Genomic DNA, 21,058 nt, shown 5'->3' on the forward strand with positions numbered 1-21,058 from the left:
AAAAGCAAAGAAAAGAAGCAAATAACAAAAGAAGAAGAAGAAGAAGAGAAGAGCACGTAATTCCGACCAACCTTGCACAGACAACTCTCTCTCTCTCTCTCTCTCCCTCTCAATCTCTACTGGTCTGAGGTTTTCTTTCTTCTCTACCTTGACCCTTCAAGCATCTCATTCCATTACTATATTAAAACCACCACCCCCGATATCTCGTTCCCCTGTCCCTCTGTCTCTCCTCACCAGAAGCCCATTCTCTCTCTCTACAAAAAGAACCCATTTTTATTTCTCTCCTCCCTTCCTCCCTCCCTCCCTCATCTGAGAAATGGACGAGCCGATACGTGGCGCAATCCTCGCCGTAGTTGCTGGCGCAGGAGCATAAGCCAGCCCAGCACTTAAACGAGCAGCAGTACCCACCTCCCCCACTACCTCTCTCCCTCTGTCTCTGTGTACCGCTTTCGAAAGGTGGCGCAAAGCTTTGTTTAATGCGAGCCGCGCGCGACTGTTGCGTTCGAAAGGTGAATTCCACCCCGGGCTCTGTAAAAATGGTGACGGCGGCGGTGATGGTGATGATGATGGGGGGTCGAGCGATGAGCGAAACCCAATTCCCAACCGCTTTTTAAATTCGTCCCACGACTTCGCCACGCCCCTGCAGCAAGAAAGAAGAAAAATTCTGGATGCGTTGAATTCGCGTGTGTGCGCCCCCACGCGCCCGTGCGGAGAGATCGGTTGAGCGGTGTTTGTCTCGCTCCCCCTCTCTCTCTCTCTCCTCCTCTAACGTGTGATCGAACGAAACTCCAAAAGGGTCTCCTCCTGCTCCTCCTTCTCCCGGCATTTGTAGTGAGAGAAAACCACGCAGGGGCGCTCCCTAGACAATTCAAGTGCAGCAGTTGAGAGAGAGAAAGGGAAAGAGATATAGTGAGTCGGGTTCGGTTCGAACTGGGGGAATAGAGGATGAGGTCATCCGCTTCGATCGGGTCGAAGCGGTCCGACTACAGCCGCGGGTTCGACTTGCCCGAGGACTTCGAAGACGACGACGACGCCGCCGCCGCCGCCGACTGCAGGAGGAGCGCCGACTACGGGGGCGTCGGCGGGGCAATGCTGCCCGTGTTCCTCAACGACCTGAGGGAGAACTCGCAGCAGGACCTCGTGGAGGTCACCCTCGAGCTCGAGGACGACTCCATCGTCGTCCGCAGCGTCACCCCGACGAGGAACCACGACCGGGCGTTAGCCGACGACGGCGCCGGCGCCGATCCCCTCCCCCCCGCCGCCCCCGCCGCCGCGGCGCTGGAGAGGAACCTGTCGGTCACGACGAGGATCCGTCGGAAGTTCCCGTGGCTGAGGTCCGGATCGTCGCGGGCGGGGTCGGAGGCGGAGGGCGCGGCGGCGTCCGCCGCCAGGGAGGCGAGGAGGGCGACGGCGAGGCTGGACCGGAGCCGGTCGAGCGCGCAGAGGGCGCTGAAGGGGCTCCGGTTCATCAGCAAGGCCAACTTCGGCGCCACCGACACCGAGGAGCTCTGGCGCAAGGTCGAGGCTCGCTTCCACCGGCTCGCCAGGGACGGCCTGCTGTCCAGGGAGGACTTCGGCGAGTGCATCGGTACGTTCCTCGAAAACCCATCGTCTCGCGTCCTCTCACTTCGCAATTTTTTTCCCCCGCCCATCGACGCATCTCCGCAACAGAATCACGATGCATCGCGTTCTCACGTCACGGCTCATATTGAACTGCCATCATTTGTTCTCCAAAAACATCCCTTTACGGTAGCATTGCATGAGTTGCGTACGCTCGTCTTCATCCGTTGACAACCACTGACAAAAGAATTTACTCGAGCATCGATAATGCATGCGAAGTTGACGGCGGTTCACGGTGGGTGGTTCGTGTTGAAAACAGGGATGGACTCGAAGGAGTTCGCGGTGGGGATGTTCGACGCGCTGGCGAGGCGGCGGCGGCAGAGGGTCGCGAGGATCACCAGGGAGGAGCTGCACGACTTCTGGCTCCAAATCTCCGACCACAGCTTCGACGCGCGGCTTCAAATATTCTTCGACATGTGGGGCCCCTCTCTCTCTCTCTCTCTCTCTTGTCTGTCTCGCCCCCGTTTTGTTACCGTCCGTTCGATCGGATCGAAGCGAGGAGGGGCTTTTGCCTCGTTGACCGCGCGCTTTTCCATCGATCTGACGGCGGGGGGATCCTGACTTCCCAAGGCAGGCCCGGCCCCCCCGGCCGCATGATCTCGCGCTCGTGGTTTTGGGCGGGCGCGCGAGGGTCTGTCATCTTCTCGGGATGATCGCGGGGTGATTTAATCATATCTGACGAGGGAAAGTTGAAAAGTGTCCTGGAAGCTTTAATTTCACTTTTTTCGGAACTCCATTTGATGATAATTATTATTATTATTTACAAAAGTACATTGAATGTCAACTTTAAAGTGCGAAAAAGGATTTTGGTAGTGAATTTTGTGATTTTGAATGTTACCGTTTTTTCTAAAATTACTTTGATGTGTAATCATCTCGTTGAAAATGAAAAATTTATTTGCTAAGAATAAAACTCGTTAGTAAAATCTTGCTAGAGTTAATAGTCTTGTGATTAAGGCTCGGTTTGTTTTGTGGAAAATATTTTCCTACATGGAATCGCTTATATCGGTTAAAATAATTAATCAATGAAAAATTTTTTCATTCTTGACAACAATTTATATCTAAATATTTTCGTGGGCGATGAAAGTATTTTTCGCTTATTCACTTTTTAAACGATATAAGCCATTGTTTGTAGGAAAATGTATTCTCAATCATTCATTTTCCGCGAAACAAACGGAACTTTATAATGTGTTCTTCACACTACCTCGAGGGCGTTCAACTATGCTCGTCAAGTATTTCCCTTTTCTCGGGTCGTGAAAAAATTAATGTTATCAGGTAAAAATGAAAAAAGAAAGTCTCCAGTCGGTTTTGAGTTTTTGAACTGGATTTGTTGTACCTCCTCAATTTACTTTTATAATTCATGTAGCTTTGACAAATATCCTAAAAGCCCTGATGAAAGTCCTGATGTGTGTATATCCTTTGTGCTTTGCCAGGGCGGACAGCAATGAAGATGGCAGAATCACCAGGGAAGAAGTGCAGGAGGTAGGACTTGCTTCTTCCTCATCTCTGCATTTGAGTTTTGTCATCATCACTGGAGTGTTATTAGCAGCATGTTGTCCTTCTTGGCTTGTCCATGTAGACAAGAATAGTACTCCCGGCTCGATAGCGAGGCGACGATCGGTCGTGGCTAAAGAAAGAACTGAATTGTCTCGTTTCACCGACACTTTGGAGCTTCAACCATTAATCAATGTCTTAATTTCAGCTCCTAATGCTCAGTGCATCGGCGAACAAGTTGTCGAAGCTGAAAGAGCAAGCAGAGGAATACGCCTCCCTGATCATGGAGGAACTGGACCCGGAAAACCTCGGCTACATCGAGGTAAAAGCCCTTGAAGCTGAAAAGCAAAACGAAAGATGACATAGTCTATTCAACTTAGGAAAACGCTTTGCTCCTCGAAAAGAAGTACGTTTCAGACGGGCTAGAATTTCACCTGTACTCTCTGTTTCAGTTGTGGCAACTGGAGACTCTGCTTCTGCAAAAGGACACTTACATGAATTACAGCAGACCGCTCAGCACGGCCAGTGTTGGCTGGAGCCAAAACCTGAGCTCGTTTAGACCAACCGACACAGTGCAGAGGATTAGCAGCTCCGTCCGATGCCTCGTGCTGGAGAACTGGCAAAGAGGTTGGATTCTGTTGCTTTGGGCGATAGTGATGGGATGCCTCTTCACCTGGAAGTTCATCCAATACAGGAACATGGCGGCATTTCGCGTCATGGGCTATTGCCTGGCGACGGCCAAGGGGGCAGCAGAAACTCTGAAGCTCAACATGGCTCTCATCCTCCTGCCCGTCTGCCGGAATACCCTGACGTGGCTCAGGTCCACTCGAGCCAGGCCGTTCGTTCCCTTCGACGACAACATAAACTTCCACAAGGTAAAAGATCTGGCGAAATGAGTAGAAACATCATGCATAGAGTTTTGAAATGATGGTTCCCGACATTGTATCAATTGCTCCTGGCTGAATGAAATTGGCATAGTCCGTAAACATAGCCGTTGCCAAGAATGGAAGGGGAAATTCACTATGGCAAGTAATAGAAGTAGAAGATGTTAGAAAGTAAGTCTAAAGATTTCCATGGTTGCAACTTCCAGGGAATGCGATTCCACTAACATGCATGAGCTACAGTGCATATGAACATGGCAAAGATAGAAAGGAAGTACAGTTGATCCAAGTGATTATTTTTAAGCACTACTGTATTTTAGACCAACAATATCTCGTGTATGCAAGATATAATGGAATGACTCTCCATCGCTTTTTTCCCCAATGCACAGATAATTGCATGTGCCATAGTCATGGGGATCATCCTCCACGCAGGAGACCATCTGGCATGCGATTTTCCCCGCCTGATAAACTCCTCCCCGGAAAAGTTTGCCCTCATATCCTCCGACTTCAATGACAGAAAGCCCACATACAGGGACCTTTTATCTGGAGTTGAAGGAGTGACGGGCATTGCTATGGTGATTTTGATGGCGATCTCATTCACTCTAGCGACACACCGGTTCAGGAGAAACTTAGTGAGGCTACCTGCACCTTTCAACAGATTGACAGGCTTCAATGCATTCTGGTATTCCCATCACCTGCTAGGCGTGGTCTACGTTTTGCTGCTCATCCACGGAACCTTTCTGTACTTTGTGCATGAGTGGTACAGGAAAACGGTAAGCAATCTGGCTCATCATATACGCGGTAGTTAAGTCAAGACATCAAACTTCATCATGTATTCTATAGCAGAGGTACTAATTCAATGCCTTACTCACCTCAGACATGGATGTACATCTCTATTCCATTGTTGCTCTACATGGTTGAGAGAAGCGTGCGAGCATGCAGATCAAACCATTACGCAGTTCAAATATTGAAGGTAATACCTCTTTTTATTTCTTTTACATTTCCACTTTTCATTGTTTGATCAAGAAAAAAGACATTTTTATCTTGATGCAATTGAGAATCAACAGAGAATAGACATGACCATAATATAATGCACAATTGAGAAAGTGTGTCAGTGTCTTCATGCACGATCTTCGCAAAATGCATTGAGAATATGCTTTTCCGAAAAAAAAAATAATTCTCATTCAGGAAGCTAATTTCTTTTGGACTATGCTTGTTCTCCACAGGTTTCAGTACTGCCAGGGAATGTCTTTAGCATAATCATGTCCAAGCCTCAAGGGTTCAAGTACAGAAGTGGGCAGTACATTTTTCTACAGTGTCCGACAATTTCCCCTTTTGAGTGGTAAAGTCCAAATTTAATCGTACCTCCTAGCTTTTCCAACATCAGCATTTCCGCTATCAAAGGCTAAGCGCTGTTACCTTCCAGGCACCCATTTTCAATTACTTCAGCACCCGGAGATGACTACCTTAGTGTTCACATCAGGATAGTCGGTGATTGGACACAGGAGTTGAAAAAAACTTTGACTGAAGGCAGAGACTCGTCATCTATTATTGGCCGGGCAAAATTCTCGTCGCTCGGGCGTATCAATCATACAGGGTAATTACATTTCTGGCAGGCATAAGTTCCAAAATAGAGACTATTCTAGGTAATGCTAACTGAACAAACTGTTATGTCATGATGCAGCCAACCCAAATTGCTCGTCGATGGCCCATACGGAGCTCCAGCTCAGGACTACAAAAATTATGATGTACTGCTCCTCGTGGGGCTTGGCATTGGTGCAACCCCTTTCGTAAGCATCCTTAGAGATCTTCTGAGTAATACAAGAGCAGAAGAGCAAATGGTACAGTATGTTGCTAATATATGAATAGCATGACTTAAAATTTAGGGAACACGTTTTAAAGTTTTGCTATTGTAATGCAATAGGAGTCAACCACGGAGACGAGTAGATCAGATGATAGCACAAATAGTTTCGCATCTTCAAACGTGACACCAGGTGGCAAAAGGAAGTCACAGAGGACGTCCAGTGCTCATTTCTACTGGGTGACAAGGGAATCCGGGTCGTTTGAGTGGTTCAAAGGAGTAATGGATGAAGTTGCGGAAATGGATCACAAAGTAATATTCTTCTGAACATTGCTCATGACTGTTTAGTGCATGTGTAGAAGGAACTAAAATGAGCGGGCTAAGTGACCCTATGTCTTCTCTCTTTTTGTATGAGCAGGGTCAAATCGAGCTTCACAATCACCTTACCAGTGTCTATGAAGAGGGTGATGCAAGGTCAACTCTAATCACCATGGTCCAGGCTCTCAATCATGCCAAACATGGTTTCGACATCCTATCAGGCACACGGGTATAATATGATGTCTACATAACAATGCTACATTCTGTTACACTACCATATTAACAATGAACAGGCTACTGAGACAATTGATCTAGAGACATTATAGATAGAATATTTTTTTCTTTTTTTAGCTCGTTCATTAAAGTGAACTGCTTCAACAATGAGGCTGCTAACTCAGTCCTGATATTTGATTCTTGCAGGTAAGAACACACTTTGGAAGACCAAATTGGAGAGAAGTATTTATCAAAGTAGCTTCAAAGCATCCTTACACTACAGTAGGTAAGTGTGATACAAGAAAACACTAGTAAATGCCAAAAATTTCATAACAATCAAACTAATTAGTTCAGAGCCTAGATACTAAAAAAATGATGAAAACTAGCTTCAGCTGGTGCTGGTAATTTATCCCCAAATCATACAGGTAGAGCTTAGCATAGTAGCCTTCTGGTATTAGCAACAACTAGATAAGACTTGCATATTGACATTGCTCATGTGTAACTTCTGTAGATGACAGACTTGTTTTCAGACTCGTAGGACACCCTTATCAGCACTCTGTGGCCAAGGCTACATCAGAACATAATGCAAAGGATTAAAATATAAGATCTTAAATTTTGCGTGAATTATTTAGTAAAACCCTTTGTCTAGGAAAAATGAAGTCTATCTCCTTAATATGATGAAACTCTACAATGTTTGCCGAATCTACAGCTGTCACAAGATATTCACGTTTCAATGATGCCTGACCAAAAGGGGGTTTTCTATTGCAGGGGTGTTCTACTGCGGGATGCCGGTGTTAGCAAAGGAACTAAATAACCTATCCCGTGAGCTGAGTCACAAGACATCTACACGTTTCGAATTCCACAAGGAGCTTTTCTGAGTCGAATAACAGACCTAGAAGCATCAAGGTGCAACCTTTTTTTTGTTTTTTGTAATTATGATACAGGCTGAAAAACATGAAAGTGCATATCATAGTAGCTCAGAGCAGATAGGATGTATATTCCCCCATATACCATCGATAGGAATACCCACCAACACAAGTAATTCTTTATGAAACAAGGACAATATTTTATAGTCTTCTAGCTGCATTTGATAGTAGTTCCTAACTACCCCGACAAGGACTCTGTCTCTATTGATGAGCATTATTTTTCAAACTCTATGTTGATTGCTGGCGTGCAAGTATCCAATTACAACACTTGGACAAAGAGGAGTTGCAACAACTTCATCTGTTTATAAGCAGGCCTGATGAATTGGATGAAAGTAACATGAAAGAGGAATCCATAGTTGACAATGGCTTAAACAAAAATGTACCCACGTATATATCTGTTGGCCTTGCTTATTTGCCGAAAGTCAGCAGTACATCACGAGAAACAGGAATATAGCCAGAAGATTATATAGTTTCCTACCGTCTAATTGAAACAACCGATTCTGATTACCCTTAAGTCTCCGAGATCTCTGGATTAAATTGATCTCGATATCATGATATATCTACCAAAAGTTTTGCAAAGGGAAGGCATTTCCGGAGAGGAAAGCTAAATGCCGGAGCCCTGAGAGTTTTACTGACAAATATCGTTCGGAGGACACGGCAACACAATAGTCGACAAGATTCGAGCACGGCCGGCAAAAGCAAAAACTAACAACAGCACGGCTCGTTCATGAAACTTACGAAACATCAAATTAGAAAAACAACCTTGAATATAACTCTTATCCTTAAGGGGGCTTTGGATCCTCGATCTCAATTTTTTTTCCTTGAATGCCAACAATATCATCCTCCTCAAGCTCAATACGAGATGCTTTGATCCGTTCATTCTAACTCAGTCCCTGCATACTTAGGGTACAACACGACACCAAAATCGGCAATTAGAAAGAAAGTTCGTAAAGTAATGCCAGATCATATCGACGTAGATTAGCCAGCCACACACATCCCCATACCGATGTCAATTTTGTTCGATGCCGAGCGTGTATCTGGTCACAACTTGAATACCTTTAGGCTGCGTTTGGTCGTCCGGATTTCTAAACAGGATAGGACTGGATAGGATAGGATAAGAAATCCTGGGATTTCTTCATATCCTATCCACTGTTTGGTGGACTACGGATTCAAAGTCGGATAAGATAAATTTTTTTTTTTTTGCTATTCACGGGTCCGGAGGAGTCGGTGAAGGAAAAAAAGCCGAGAAATTTGTTTAATGAAAGCGCACAAGGTGTGGGGATGAAGATGACGGCGAGTGGAGCGTAGGGTTTCTGGAAAAATAGACATTAGAAATCCTATCCAGGTCTATCCCACCCCTCCCCTCGGATTTTTTTATCCGGGCTATATCCGGTCTATATCCGACCTTATCCTATCCTGAACCACCACCAAACACAGGATATGATAAAACATATCCTATTCTGGCTTTTATCCGGTCGACCAAACGCAGCCTTAGATGATTAAAACCGTGATACATATCTTAGAGCCCATTTGGAAAAACATAGGTTTTACATTATAAACGCACGAGACTTGACCATACTTTTTTTGTTTGTTTGGCTTTTTCTCTCATTTCGATCGCTTTGAAGATGTAACTCTAGGTTTGTTATTATCCCCATAATCTCAGAATCATGAGAAGGAGAATGTCATCATTGTAAAGGTTAGCTTTGCAGTTCTTGACTCATTAGCGCAAGTCCGATGTCTTATCCGTAAGCTTCAATGAACGACTTTTGCCTCCGACTATCCCGAAAAGAAAAAAGAAAGAAAGAAAAACGCGGCCGTAGAACAAGAGTCCATGATACTCAGATTTGAGCTCGATCAACTTTTGAATCCTCAAGTTCAGACCCAATCCAAGTAAGTTCTAAATGAACTCAAGTCCAACTCGACTCGATCGGCAAATAAATTTATGTCCAAACTCGAACTTAAACGGGCACACTTAAATCACACTATTACTTCGATAACTTTGCTGTCCCTCTCGTCACCTTGCTCCATCGTCATTATCTTGGATACACGTGAATGTAGAAGGACACTCGCAATGACTTGTTGATGGGTAGTAAGTAGTTCATGTTACTTTATTCATGGTTTGACGTCGACTGAGAGTGACTGAAAGTGAAGAGGTTAACCTTCCCGCGACTCTCGCATTGACTTTCCCAGATCGTGAAATCTGGTGGTGGAAGATAATCCTAAGAGCTTGGCTGGCGGCCTACTGGGCCGCTCATGCCCGACCACAAGCTACTGTACCAAGTTATTCCCATCTTATGATCCAGTCTGCTCAGGCCCGCTTCCTGGAGACGAAGTCCGGATGCTGTTTGAGTTCTTCGTGAAGGGCCAGCAATCGTCCACGCCATGAAAAGCATCGGAAAAGCCAATGAACGACCGCAAAAACCTTATCTTTCTTCCCACCACCTGAGCAAAACCCAAAAAAAAAAAGAGAAACTTTTGCTGGTCGCAAGCAGCAGCAGAGACGCACAAGAGCAAAAGAATCATCTTTTTTGCTTTTTTCCCATATTTTTCTGGGCTAACTTTTTTCCAACCCGCATTCCTCTGATTCTTGATCTCAATGATGGCCACGCTTTCACTCCCGAAGCACTCGCTCCCATTTCTGATCCCACCTCAGACACCCAGAACCCAATCTCCCCGCAATCCCACGTTCTTGCCCAAATCTTCAGAGTCTCAGTTCCATGGCCTTAGGCTTTCTACTCCCTCCTCTGCCTCCATCCCTTCTTCGTTCTCTGCCAAGAGCGCCATTCTTGCCAAGGTACATTGTCCCGCATTCAGAGATTTGGAGCATTTGCTGCTCAAGCCAAGAGCACTAATCTCTTCTCGCTTCTGTTTCTGGAAACTTGTTGCAGGTGAACAAAGACCAAGTCCCACCATCCTTCACGCTGAAGGATCAAGATGGCAAGAACGTGAGCCTCTCTAAGTTCAAGGGCAAGCCTGTCGTCGTCTACTTCTACCCTGCTGATGAGACACCAGGCTGCACCAAGCAGGTAACATGAACAACCTACTCTTCCAGTGTCTTGTTTTTTTGGGGAGATTCAAGTGTTGGTCCTCTGTTAGACAATGATAATTTGTGACAACAGCATAACTTCTTTTGCCCATTTATGTGTAATTTCTTTTGCCCCATGGGGTTTTGCAGAGTGTCACTGTTAACAATCACTTGCCTTTTCTCTCTCTTTTGCCGAATATCGTGGTGAAAATGAGTATGCTCTAAGCTAGACTGCGCTAATAGCTTTACTTTCCCTGAAAGAATCGAGTACAATGTGTTGAAGTTGATTAGTGTAGCTAATAGCTGTTGACAGATAGAGGTGAATTGAGCAATTTCTCCATTCAACTAGAGCTTCGGTCTATACTAGACCTTACTGAATCGACCGCAGGGAATTTTCCTTGTGATGGCGGTTTGCGAATAATCGGATTTACTAAGAATGCCGTAATCTGTCAGGCCTGCGCTTTCCGGGATTCTTACGAGAAGTTCAAGAAAGCAGGGGCCGAGGTGATTGGAATCAGTGGGGATGACTCAAATTCGCATAAGGTATTGGAAAAAGTTCCTCTGTTTCCTGTAACTGATCATGTGTTGCATCATTTGAGTTTTACGAAAACTAATGCCGAAAGCTGTACGAACAAGTGATAGGTTTGTCAGGAATGTGCAAGTCTTTCAGGGTAAATGTTCAATGGAACTGCAAGACTCGGATTTTGCACCACCAGAATACTAAATTTTCTTTTCCGGTTTATGATGTCTTGAGAAAACTTCAAGTGTTATTGAGTCTTCAGCTCTCATTGATATTTCCTTCGATGAGTGGTTTCCTCTTCCGATTTGCGGTCGCCGCTGACATTGAGTTTCACTGTTATCATCAGGCATTTGCCAAGAAGTATAGACTTCCATTCACATTGCTCAGTGATGTCGGGGATACGGTCAGGAAAGATTGGGGAGTCCCCTCAGATTTATTCGGGACCTTGCCCGGAAGACAGACTTACGTGCTCGACAAGAACGGCGTGGTTCAGCTCATCTACAACAACCAGTTCCAACCTGAGAAGCACATTGACGAGACCTTGAAGTTCCTTCAAAGCGCCTAATGAGCCATCGTAAATATGTCGATAGTTTGTCCTTCCCGATCTCTTGTTGCTTTTCATTACCATGGCTCCATATGTAAACTGTATTTGGCTCTTCAATGAGATAATCTACGATTGTTAAATTAGTCTCGTACAGTTCGAGGACTCAGATCGATTTTATTCAGATTTGCAGTAAGTACATGCAATCCAGACAAGCTTAATACAACATTTACTATGATGTTTCTCTTTATTCCGTACTAAAACATATGAAAAACAAATGGAAACGATCCTTCAAAGACACGAAACGAATTTCACGATCACGAGCTCGCTGTCACATCAGTCTTCCTTTTCGTAGTCCTGGCTAGTGTAGGGGCTAAATGCCTCGGCCAACCAGTTTTTCTTCCTCAACACGTTCCACCCCATGTCTCTGCATATTTCGTCATCGTGGTTGATACTGAAGACCGAGATGCAGTGCCTCTTGTAAAACCGGGTCGTCTTCTTCATCACCTCGATCTCTTTAGTTGTCTGTTCAAGCATGTCCTCGACACCGGGGAGCTTGAACTTCTCATCTAGCAGGTGAGACAGCCATTTGCTCTGAAGCTCTGCTGAATGAAGGTTTGAGACGCTCTCCACATATCCCAGGAATGCCATGTTTGGAATCAAGGGATGGATCGTCGCCCTGATAAATAGTCAAGAAATTTTAAGCCACTAGTAGTCGAGAATGTGCACAACTAGACGGTGTCGGAAATTGTATTGTATTACCTGTATAAGGGCATGATACCAGAAGGGAACTCCATCAGACTCCGAAATGGTTCGGGCATTATGGACTTGAGCTTCCTCTTCCCATCGTAACCTGTCGCGAAGACAACCACGTCAGCCTCCAATCTATTGCCGTCATCGAACTCGATCCCTCCTTCCCAGAACCACCATTTGTTGGGCCTCTTGAACACGATCCTCCCCTCGTCAGCCTCAGAGAAGAAATTCTCCGGCATGATGGCCATTTGGCAAGACGCGTAGTCTTCCTCAAATGGGTGATCCGGCTTCAGCCCGTACTTTTTCAGCGGGAGCTTCCACACCAAGTAGGACTCGATGAACTTCGATATCGCCCGCCTCTGAGAAAACCAGCATCAAGCATCACGTTCAACCAGCTACAAAGTTTCAATATCAACACAAAAAATGAATTGGTCAATCCCGATAAGTAATCTTGACTGACCAGTGGAGACAGAAGGAAGCAGAGACACGCCCCGAGGAAGGTCTGGTTGGGCTTTCTATGGAGGAACTGAGAAGATCTGGTGGAGTAGAACAGGAAGAAAGGCAAGCCCCAGATCCAGTAATGTGGAACAGTCCAGTGAATGGTTCTCACAATCATCGTGCATGGTTGGCCTTCTGGTCCTTTTAACAATGTTCCAAAAGAAAATAAATAAATTGCTCGTTAGTGTCCTAACATACCAATGTTACCTAAATTAAACTAGCTGAAATGACTAGATAAGCATATATTCAAGTTCACTTCATTAAGACCTTTGAGAGACAAAGTCAACATAATTGGTTTTAGTTTAGGCGTAATAAATTTCACTATTAAGACATGCATGGGATGTAGGAAAATACAAGGAATGGGGACTCTTCGGTTAAAGTACCCAATCAGCCTTAAACTTATGGTATGAATATCGAAAGGACTACGATGAAGTTTCGCACAGAGATTTAGGACTAGATTGGCAAAATCAAAAAAGTATGGAATTGAATCGACGTCCGCTCCATAGATTTGGGACTGATCTGGACAATTTCTTTGGAATCCATCAAAACTTGAATGATTGGTTAATGGATGGTTTATTACAAGAGTGCTTGGTTATTTAGGAAACGCATCATTTTCTTGCCGTCACCGTTACTTTAGTCGATTCGGTTGACTTGCTTGTTCCTCTCGCGCAATGTTCGTGCCGTGCGTGTTTCAATCAGATGAAAAAGTCAATTCCGTTGACTTGCCTTGATCAGTGTCCGATAAAAGTCAAGCATGTGAATGATTTCAACTCAACATAAATAATTAGCATATTTCAAGAATTTTCTTCACACATGTCCTTGGAATCGTTATGTTTTCCCATTTTCTTGTGTGTATATACAAAGTCAAAGCTGATTTTTCCATTTTTTCTCTTTTGGGTGAACAAGACAAAGCAGGATTCGTGTCGTGAATAGTTGAGAATGTGGGCAAGTCAAGAAGTCAAAATATAATAAGACCTGACCTTTGAAAAATTGAATTGACCCCCTTTCTTCTTTTTCAAAGGTTATTGTAAGACAACCAGAAGTTGATCTACAATATGTAATTTTATAAACTGACATAAGAAAGTTTTATTTAGTATGTGAAAATATGGGTTCTTGTCAATATCAATTAACAATTAGACACGTTTCTTCATAAATTTATTTTGTAAATCAATGTTTGTGGTGTAAATAGAAAAGGTGAATATTTCTCCTCAAAGGATTACTCCAAAAATATTATGAAGGCAAATTCATCGCCAGTTGGCAATCACAAAAATTTAACAGAAAATATAGGAGTGATCTGTCTTCTTTAGTTGCCTTCTCAGAGGAAAGTTATAAGCGAATGAAAATCACTTATCTCTTGATTATAAGTTGCACAAAGTGAATGCAGACGATGCAAGGGAGATCAAAATCACAACAGCGCGATAATATCAAGAAGCACAAGTTTTTTTTTTAAATTCGTCGATGATAATTTTTCCTAGAATTCCAAATGAAAACTTAGACGTTTGCAGGTTTTACTAGTCTATATGCACTGTATAATGTATCTGATACTCGATGTTTGCAACACGGATAGCTACTTTGAAAATATTTGCAGGGGTTGTAAATTCCATACCTTGATTTGCCTCTGCACACTCCATGGCTAAATCGATGCCTGATTTCTTGTATCCGACGACAACGACTTTCTTGCCCTTGAGCAATTCGGTCGCGGCTTCGCGGTCGAGCTTGGAGTAGTTGATGGTGTGCAATACTTGGCCCTGAAATATCTCAGGGCCATTGTTGTGTGGGAAACTAGGGATCTTCGGTATATCCCCATATTTGCCGATGCAAATCACCAGAAATTCGAATGAGTGCCACTGATGCAAATTGAAACAGTATGAGGAATTTATTCTTATAGGAAAGATATTTCAAACATGATACTTGAGAGAAATGTAAAATGAATCATGCGTGCACAGATTTGAGTCATCAGATCTGATGGACTAGATGAAAAAGGAAGAATTTCACCATATTACTTAGAATCGGTTTTGGAGAACCTTCAGTTGATCAGCTTTTAACTTTATGCTTGTGTAAAAAGACTATAGAAAAATAAAAGTTTGCTTGAGGCCTAAACTAGGAAGTTTGAATAGAAAACCTGAACACTCTCCGATTCTTGAGTCTGGACGGCGACCTCCCAAGCCGGCTGCTCGGGCAACAAACTACCATAATCTGCCAAATTATCCGTCGGCTTCTGATCGCCGATGAAGCGAACCTCCACCACTTTTGAGTTGAACCTCACAAGCTTCATCAAATCAAAGCGCATGGCATATGCGTGCAGGTAATCGAGGATCTGGGCATGAGAAGGGAAGCTTGAGTTGTCACGGTCGGGCCAGGGGAAATCGGAGAACTCGTAGTCACAGCGAAGGGACTGAAGCTTGGTGGAATTGTAAGAGCAGTGTTTCCAGACACCCCCAATTGAGTCACTAGCCTCAAAGACCATTGGGTTGTAGTGGGAGAGTTGTTTGGCCGCGGCTAAACCGCTGACCCCAGCACCAAGGATGGCGATTCTTGGGTTCATGACAGTAGGGTTTTGCACAGTTTCCATGTCGGAAAGAATGCTTGGAATTGGCTTTGAATTCCGACAAGAAAGAGAGGTGGGGAATACTATAAGGGCGGTTTTGCTATTGCCCTGTGAAAGCTATTAGCAAGGTGATGGTGAATACATATGCATGCAAATGCAGGCTTTTATAGACTTTTGCATGAGATGGTGACTTTTCTTTTCTTTCTCTTTTTATTAATATTATCTGTTTTTTCTGGTTTTTGTGGTGAGCTTGCATGAAACAGCGTTAAAAGCACGTGGAGTGGACGAGAGAGAGAGAGAGAGAGAGAGAGAGAGAGAGAGAGAGAGAGAGAGATCATGCAATGGTAGAGAAGAAGAATAGCTACAGTGTCTTTCTATATTTAATAATATTCAAACTATAACTTAGGGTAATGAAAAAAAAGAGTATATTTTAGGGTATGAACAGAAGTTGTATGAAGTTGGCTCGTCATGAAGAGGAACTTTCGGTCATTCGCGAGCTTTCCTCTAAATTGTAGTGGCGGTTGAAGAAGTTCTATGTTCCTTCAAAACCAATTAAAAAACGATGATACATACATTAATATTCTCGCACCCATCTTCCTAGTCATCACTGACGATGTAAATCACCGATCGTTAGCCCAAGGAAAAAACAACTTTTAATCTTTAGTGGGTAAGTTCCAAGTTAAATATCTATGAGTTTCTGCTAAACATAGAACAATCTTTCTGTGAGATGACTTGGAATTGGACCAAAGAACTAATCAGCAAGAGTTGAAGATTTCAGAGCTACCAGAAAACTTTAAAAGCAAAAGAAGCAAGAAAAACTGACCGCTGTGATGGCGTCTTTTCTTGCTCTTTGTACAAAAATTCTGTGTTCGACGGTCTGATATTGATCAAGACTCTCGAGGGTCGAAGTTCAGTTCAAGGTACCTCATTTTGAGAACTAATTTTCAGACAGTTCTTTTCAATGTCCCTTTTGTGAATACAAAGTTGGAGCAGAATGTGTGTACTGAGCACACGCGGAGCGTCAATTCTTCATGCACATGGACGAGTGCGTCTGAACGGGAGACAAAACATCATTAAGAGTTCAAAGCATGGGAATTTGAAGTACTTTCTCTTGAACAATGTGTCCCATTTTCTGGAAGGTCCATTTTAGCACAAATATCATGGTCGTTGAAGAGGGTTTCTGTCATTATATACTAAATCAATCGATCTGATGTCGAACTCCCCACATTTTCAAAGTGAGATCCATGCTTCGTGTCTTGTAATATTCAAGATCGCAATAATCTATCATATATATTTTCAAGATTCCAACATCCATGACGAACTAGTGATGCACTAACTTTAACTAGACCCCAAGTTTAACTCTTCGATTTCGGCATCACCACTCGTGCCATATGATCGCAACGGGGTTGTGAGATATGGTAGACAGCTCTAAGAGACTAAAGATCAATTGACATCAACTTAAGGAGTATCCCTATAGGGACAAAGCATGGGATGAGTGATGACCCTAGTGGGTCTCATCTCAACTACGTTAATATAAAAACCTCTGAACCAGGCTAAGTCTATCTGGCCTATGAAACTCCATCCCAAATTTCCACTTTCTGGTTTGACCAATCACTCAATTATCAAAGACTGCCTTGTCAAGTGCAAACCCTAATGAAACATTATATTAGAAAGGCACATTGCTAGACTTAGAAAGCTAAAAAAACAAGAATATCACGAAAGCGTCTTGACCATGGAAACCCATTTCTAGCTGGAGCTAATGGATATCGCGAAATCCCAGTTCTGTGAAAGCAAATCGAATATGCGTGGAATATTAAAAATGGGGAGGGTGGACACGGTCCTGCAAATGGAACGATCTGCAGAGGTTTAGATGTTTCTTTTAATCGGAAAGGTCCGAGAAAATGAGACGCAGCTCAGAAGAAGTTGTGTTAGCTTCCACTTTCAAGTCAACTTAGATAACTCTTGGCCCCAGAACAAAGATATTGAACGATTTGAGCTGCATGCATGTCCTAACGTAAAATTTCTCTTTGAAGTCAAAGTTTCTTGTTCTTGATTCAAAGGTTTCGATTCCCATTCATGGAAATTGAGAATAGGCGTTGGATTTTCGAGGAACTGATTAATCTAATTAAAAATGGCTTCTTTTACCTAGTCTTGCACTTCAACTACTTCTATCAGCCAAATTTTTATTTAGGGTCTTTATGAACCATTTACCACGCCAGAGTGCATTAAACTTTATTCAATTGAAAACGTATGGGATTCAACGTTAATTGAAAGATTGATGATCAGAAGAGGCATGAGTTGACAATTTAATGGTCGAAACTTCAAACTTCAAAGCTTGGACTCGACGCCGAAGTTAGCATAATTTCCCTTAATCAAGCAGGTCCATCAGAGGGTAGATTCACCTGTTTCGAAACGTGCGGCACCGTCGAATGCCGTGGGTGGAGGGGAATGAAAGATTCTGGAAACTAAAAAGAGATCGATTATTATGGTAAATAGATTTTAGAAAGTTTAACCCTCAACTGTTTGGTAGAGAAAAACCACATGAGTATAAAGAGCTTATAAAACCCGTTGTCCAGTAACATGGGATGATATTTCAACACCCTCTCTCACGTGCAAGCCGAATTAAGAGCGATAAGTGGAATTCGACCATGGTACGTGAAACTTGACTAATGAGGGGTGGATGCACATGCGCAAAATGATTAGTAATGTCTTTGATACCAAGTGGAGATTTGTAGTAGAAGAGAGAAAAGTGTAGTATTATGTACATTTCCAGAAGAAGAGTACAAGAGCCCTATATATAGGGAGAGAAGGCAATTAGACTTAATTACTACTAAAGTAAATCACAATTAACCTAATCCTAAATCGTAATCTTAAATATATATCTCTAACACCCCCTCCAAACTCAAGGTGACTTAAAGAAAGTCAACTAGAGTTTGGAAAAAAAGATTCAGAAAATGCCCAGGTACATGTGTCGTAATGAAGATATCAATGGTCTGATTATAGAATGCAGTAGATAAAAGTCAAATAATGCCACGATGGATGTGGAATTAGATGAAATGATACTCTATTTCAATGTATTTGGTGCATTCATGAAAGACATTATTATGTGCTATTTGGATGCCACTTTGGTTGTCACAATAAATGATTGTAAAACTATTATGACGCAATCACATGTCTTCCAATTAGAGGTGGCCACGGTTCGGAACCGACCGGTTCCGGTTCGGAACCGGCGGTTCCGATTCGTGGCCAAGTGTGAACAGGTTCCGGGCCGGTTCCGATTTTTTTTCTTTTCCTTTTCCTTTTCTTTTTTTTTTCTTCCTCTACGGCCGGCCATAGCCGGGGCCGGCGCGGAGGTCGCCGGCCTCAGGCGAGGCGGCCCTCGCCGGCGTCGGGCGAGGCCGGCCTCGCTGGGGCCGGGCGAGGCCGGCCTCGCCCGATGCCGGCGAGGTCGAGCCTCGCCGCCGGTTGCGAGCGGGCGGCCGGCCTCGGCCGACGCCGGCGAGGTCGAGCCTCGCCGATTCTGAGCGAGGCCGAGCCTCGCCGGCGTTAGGCGAGGCCGGCCTCGCCCGGCCCCAGCGAGGGCCGGCCTCGCCGACGCCGGCGAGGTCGAGCCTCGCCCGGTTGCAGGCGAGGCCGGCCTCGCCCGGCCTAGCGAGGGCCGGCCTCGCCGACGCCGCCGCGAGGTCGAGCCTCGCCCGGTTGCGAGCGAGGCCGAGCCTCGCCGGCGCCGGGCGAGGCCGGCCTCGCCCGGCCCGAGCGAGGCCGGCCTCGCCGACGCCGGCGAGGTCGAGCTCTCGCCCGGTCGGCGAGGCCGAGCCTCGCCGGCATCGGGCGAGGTCGGCCTCGCCCAGCCCCAGAATGCGGTCTGCTGGACAATTGCAGCCTTTTTTTTTTTTTTTTTTTTAATTTTTTTATTTATTTTTTTCGCAGAACCGTGTTCCGGGCCGGTTCAAATTTTTTCGGAACCGGAACCGGGCCCGTATGCCACGGGCCTGTTCCGGTTCCGAACCGCGGGCCCGGTCAACGGGCCGGGCCCGGGTTTGACCGAGCCGGTTCCGGGCCAAAACCGGCCCGTGGCCACCTCTACTTCCAATAGCCATCGCAACCATAGTAACTCCGATGTCATATCGGCAAGAGCTCGATATTCTGCTTTTGTACTAGAGCAAGTGACAATGGTTCTTTCTACTACGCATGAGATAAGTGAGTTGCCTGAAAAAAAAGAAAAAAAAAGAAGCAGTCTGCAGTGGAACGATAATCTTGAGGGTCACCATCCCAGTTAACATTAGAATAAGCTGTCAACTCTAAGGTAAAATGAAATAATGTACCCTTGACATAGCGAAGAATTCAAAGGACTGCAACAAAATTAGGAGCGTGGTCATGTGTTGGCTGACAATATGAACAACATGGCAATGCCAAGTCGAGTAACAATGAAATATACAAGACTACTAACCAATTGTCGATAGATGAGTCTCATCTCTTGCATCAAATTTGGCATTGGTCTTAATAGGAATTGTAGCAGCCTTATTGTTAGTGAGTCTTGCTCAAGAGCCAAGTCACCCAAGATCTTTTATTTCAAACTGTTGATTAAGATATTACTAGATTTTTGAAATGCCAGTATGATAATAAGCACGTCGTCCACATATAGGAGTAGCATAATGGACCCACAAGATGTGTACCGAATAAAAATAGCATGGCCATGGGGATTGGATTTAAAACCAAATGGTTCTATTGTCGAGTTAAACTTGGAATACCATGCATGAGGAGTCTGTTTCAATCCATATAATGCTCGACGAAATCAACACACTTTGTTAGAAGGATGAGTGTATCTAGGAGGAGGCACCATATAGACTTTCTTGGGGGAAGAACATTAGAAGCGTCAAAACTTGTGTACGGCGCTCACTTTAGTACCAAAATTTTCCGCCGGATCACTTCAGTCCAACTTTTTGAAAAACGATCACTTAAGTGCCAACTCCGGTAAGTTTGGCCGGAAATTCGACGTGGCATTTTTTTATTAATTTATGAAGTCGATGTGGCTCGCCAGAGGTTTAGTCAGCATGTACACTTCGATTTTTTAAATATATTTTTTTCTTTTTTTACTTCTTTTCTTTTTTTCTTTTCTTTCTTCTTCTTCTACCTTTGGCCGGTGACCGGACACCGGCCACCGGCCTTGGTCGACCGCCTGGCTTCGCCCGGACAAGGCTACCGTCACCCACCAAGAGCGATGGCGGCCTCGTCCAGGGGAGGCCAGGCGGCCGGTCAAAGGTAGAAGAAGAAGAAAGAAAAGAAAAAAAGAAAAGAAGGAAAAAAAGAAAAAAATCAGAAAAAATATTTAAAAAATCAAAATATACATATGGAAATGCCACATATATTAGTTTTTTTAAAAAAAAACCCAACTCAGATTAAAATTTTAATTATAAAAGCTACGTATTAATTTGGTAGGAATTCTCGCCGTTGGCACTTAAGTAATCGTTTCTTCTCCGATTTGACACTTAAGTGATCCGGCGAAAATTTTTGGCACTAAAGTGAGCACCGTACACAAGTTTTAACACTTCTAATGTTCTTCCCTCGATTTTCTTAGTGAGATTACCATTTAAGAATGCTTTTTTAACGTCCATCTGGAATAGAGACTAATGCTTAACCGTAACAATAGCAAGAAGACCGTGAAGAAAAGTACGTCGTGCAATAGGAGCAAAAGTTCCTTCTCAATCAATTTTGTATTCCTGAGTAAAGCCTTTCACTACTAGCCAAGCTTTGTAACGGTTCGTGGTACCATCTACCTTTGTTTTAATCTTATACACCCATTTACAATGTAAAGCAGACTTACCATGAGGCAAATAACCAAATCCCATGCATGAGATTTTTCTGAAACCTACAACTCATTTGTCATTGCTCACTGCCAAAGAGGATGAGTACTAGCTTCTTT

General features: G+C 44.1%; 3 protein-coding genes across 3 annotated transcripts; 2 read left to right on the forward strand and 1 right to left on the reverse strand.

The window, feature by feature from the left end:
* The first annotated feature begins 290 nt into the window (after positions 1–290).
* LOC115671301 (respiratory burst oxidase homolog protein E) lies at positions 291–7,479 on the forward strand. The gene is made up of 14 exons (XM_030592834.2): positions 291–1,588; positions 1,880–2,036; positions 3,051–3,099; positions 3,320–3,433; positions 3,564–3,986; positions 4,382–4,765; positions 4,870–4,965; positions 5,219–5,334; positions 5,419–5,589; positions 5,677–5,833; positions 5,917–6,105; positions 6,212–6,340; positions 6,532–6,610; positions 7,093–7,479. The coding sequence occupies exons 1-14, from the start codon at positions 946–948 to the stop codon at positions 7,200–7,202; spliced, it is 2,817 nt and encodes a 938-aa protein (XP_030448694.1). The 5' UTR covers positions 291–945; the 3' UTR covers positions 7,203–7,479.
* A 2,201-nt stretch (positions 7,480–9,680) lies between these two features.
* LOC115671341 (peroxiredoxin Q, chloroplastic) lies at positions 9,681–11,479 on the forward strand. The gene is made up of 4 exons (XM_030592887.2): positions 9,681–10,044; positions 10,139–10,276; positions 10,729–10,818; positions 11,142–11,479. Exons 1-4 carry the CDS (start codon positions 9,847–9,849, stop codon positions 11,358–11,360), a joined length of 645 nt encoding a protein of 214 aa, XP_030448747.1. The 5' UTR covers positions 9,681–9,846; the 3' UTR covers positions 11,361–11,479.
* Positions 11,480–11,632: 153 nt separating this feature from the next.
* Positions 11,633–15,159, reverse strand: LOC115671118 (putative flavin-containing monooxygenase 2). The gene is made up of 5 exons (XM_056321062.1): positions 14,710–15,159; positions 14,194–14,434; positions 12,665–12,728; positions 12,099–12,449; positions 11,633–12,015 (listed from the first exon to the last, which is right to left on the reverse strand). The coding sequence occupies exons 1-5, from the start codon at positions 15,157–15,159 to the stop codon at positions 11,673–11,675; spliced, it is 1,449 nt and encodes a 482-aa protein (XP_056177037.1). The 3' UTR covers positions 11,633–11,672.
* Positions 15,160–21,058: the final 5,899 nt, after the last annotated feature.

This window comes from Syzygium oleosum, unplaced genomic scaffold, assembly GCF_021117445.2.
Source record: "Syzygium oleosum isolate NSW1041296 unplaced genomic scaffold, Sole_v2.1 Sole_v2.21, whole genome shotgun sequence".
NCBI lineage: Eukaryota > Viridiplantae > Streptophyta > Magnoliopsida > Myrtales > Myrtaceae > Syzygium > Syzygium oleosum.

Excerpts from the sequence above, each read along its gene's own strand:
- LOC115671341 (XM_030592887.2), top strand. The coding sequence starts at position 9,847 with ATGATGGCCACGCTTTCACTCCCGAAGCACTCGCTCCCATTTCTGATC. Across the intron at positions 10,045-10,138 it reads AGAGCGCCATTCTTGCCAAG|GTGAACAAAGACCAAGTCCC; the intron begins GTACATTGTCCC and ends AACTTGTTGCAG. Across the intron at positions 10,277-10,728 it reads CACCAGGCTGCACCAAGCAG|GCCTGCGCTTTCCGGGATTC; the intron begins GTAACATGAACA and ends GTAATCTGTCAG.
- LOC115671118 (XM_056321062.1), bottom strand. The coding sequence starts at position 15,159 with ATGGAAACTGTGCAAAACCCTACTGTCATGAACCCAAGAATCGCCATC. Across the intron at positions 12,729-14,193 it reads GTGTGCAGAGGCAAATCAAG|GACCAGAAGGCCAACCATGC; the intron begins GTATGGAATTTA and ends CATTGTTAAAAG. Across the intron at positions 12,450-12,664 it reads TGGACTGTTCCACATTACTG|GAGGCGGGCGATATCGAAGT; the intron begins GATCTGGGGCTT and ends CTGGTTTTCTCA.
- LOC115671301 (XM_030592834.2), top strand. The coding sequence starts at position 946 with ATGAGGTCATCCGCTTCGATCGGGTCGAAGCGGTCCGACTACAGCCGC. Across the intron at positions 5,834-5,916 it reads CAAGAGCAGAAGAGCAAATG|GAGTCAACCACGGAGACGAG; the intron begins GTACAGTATGTT and ends GTAATGCAATAG. Across the intron at positions 6,611-7,092 it reads GCATCCTTACACTACAGTAG|GGGTGTTCTACTGCGGGATG; the intron begins GTAAGTGTGATA and ends TTTCTATTGCAG.